At 34.6% G+C, this 1,917-nt stretch overlaps 1 protein-coding gene across 1 annotated transcript; it reads left to right on the top strand.

Annotated features, from left to right (window-relative positions):
* Positions 1 to 766: 766 nt before the first annotated feature.
* On the top strand, positions 767 to 1,155 carry LOC137817138 (nuclear transcription factor Y subunit C-1). The gene has a single exon (XM_068620380.2). It carries the CDS (start codon positions 790 to 792, stop codon positions 1,153 to 1,155), a length of 366 nt encoding a protein of 121 aa, XP_068476481.1. The 5' UTR covers positions 767 to 789.
* Positions 1,156 to 1,917: the final 762 nt, after the last annotated feature.

Genomic DNA, 1,917 nt, shown 5'->3' with positions numbered 1-1,917 from the left:
AGGTCACCCTAAAAGTAGGTTGTATGCAAAGGATGCATTGACAACGATGTACTTGACAGTAATCGTTATGGCCACATTTTCAAATGAGATAGTTGTCCTCAACTCAACGTATCCTCACACGTCCACCTAGTCTCCTGCAAAGCCGACCAGACAACCATCATAAGGCCTTAACTGGTCAGGGGATATTATCAATTCCAAAAATATTTGTTTTATCCTGCTTTTGCCCATGTCATGTGAGCATTAATATAATGAGAATGATAACAAAAAAAATAATACCTAAAACGACAAAATCCTAATGGATACTAAAATATCATTTAACCCTTAATAATTTTTCTGAACTTTTTACCCCTAAATATTTATCACCCCACAAATGTTGTACATTCGAAACAACCAAAAGCATACAATTTTACAGAACTGGTTGTTGTAGATTGTGACCCCAAAAACTATATTTGTGCCTAAAATATTTCTTTTATTAACTAATCCTTTCAAATTGCTAAACACTTTTAGAGAAGAACCCTTTTCATTATTGATAGTGCTTTACCAAGAAATAAGTCTCAAATCATTACATAATCTTTTTATACTTCAAAATCTTTTGGGTTAAGGATTCATAATTTTTTATTATAATTCCGCTTAGCCAGCAAAAGAGTCTTGGCCGGCAATGTTATTGTAATGAAACTAAAAAAGGTTGAATGAAATGGTGTATATAACACTGATGCTACAACTAAGAGTATCTCAGAGACCATTAAAGCTGAAGTTAGATCAGAAGCACCCAGGAGTGAAGCAGAAGAGATGAGACAAGCTGGTGCATATTCAGGGTTACTGTGTGGAGGGATATCAGGAAGGACAGGGCCCCACTCTCTGCCCTTGGCAAGGATAATGAAGATCATGAAGAAGTCAAGGGAGGATGTTAAAATGATATCAGGGGAGTCTCCAATTATTTTCTCCAAGGCTTGTGAGCTCTTCATTCAGGAGCTAACTAGAAGGTCCTGGATCATTGCCATCCAAGGCAAAAGGAAGACTTTGCACAAAGAGGACTTAACCTCTGTAGTTATAGCCACTGATATATTTGACTTTTTGATCACTTTGGTTTCCAATTCTGACAGCCATGCACTTGGTGCCACCACCACTATTTTGGAGGTTGAAACTATAGACTAGTCTTCAGCAACCTTAACTCAACATCAGCTACAAAACTTGAGTTCTATGTATGGCTATGTAATTATTGTAAAAACTTTCTTATTGTAATTATGTAATATATTATATATAACTAAGTAAGAACTTTCTCTGTTGGTTATGCATGACCATACTTGAATGAAAGAAAGTTGTGCCATGATCCTTCATACACATAAGAACTTGTATATGCCTAGTTCTTTTAGACTTCAGCTTGATCATCTCCCTGTTATGAAGTAAGATAATAGGTTGTTCATACACTAGAGAGATTTTAAGGAGGAAGAAATCAAAGTATATGAACAAACCAGGAAATTTTCCAAATAACTATGATGGGAACAACATGGAGAAACAATTCAAATTAAAACTATGAATGAAAACAAGAGGAAGACTCATCTAGCAAACAACATCTTTATCAGATTTCCAAATTCTACCGGTATATGACCAGAAATTTGGCTATTTTGAAAGCAGAAAATAGACAAGTTCTCTTACTGGCCCAATGCAGAAGGAACAGAATTTGTGAGTAAATTATTTGATAGATATAATTCCATTAATTGTGTCAAATTTCTAAATTATATTGGATTGAATAAAGTAGAATCTGACCATATTCTTCAATAAACCTGATGTAAAAGGGATTGAACCAGTTAGGCAATTGTTATGGAGAAACAATGTATATCCAATTGTGTTAAATTACCAAATTCTGCTGCTATTGAACCTCCAATTAATCCACTCAAAGTAAGAAATAGATATGTG

This window comes from Phaseolus vulgaris, chromosome 10 (genome assembly GCF_051622355.1).
Source record: "Phaseolus vulgaris cultivar YP4 chromosome 10, ASM5162235v1, whole genome shotgun sequence".
Lineage (NCBI taxonomy): Eukaryota > Viridiplantae > Streptophyta > Magnoliopsida > Fabales > Fabaceae > Phaseolus > Phaseolus vulgaris.
Note: the sequence above shows the minus strand (reverse complement) of the source record. Positions and strands in the feature narration are given on the sequence as shown.

Excerpts from the sequence above, each read along its gene's own strand:
- LOC137817138 (XM_068620380.2), top strand. The coding sequence starts at position 790 with ATGAGACAAGCTGGTGCATATTCAGGGTTACTGTGTGGAGGGATATCA.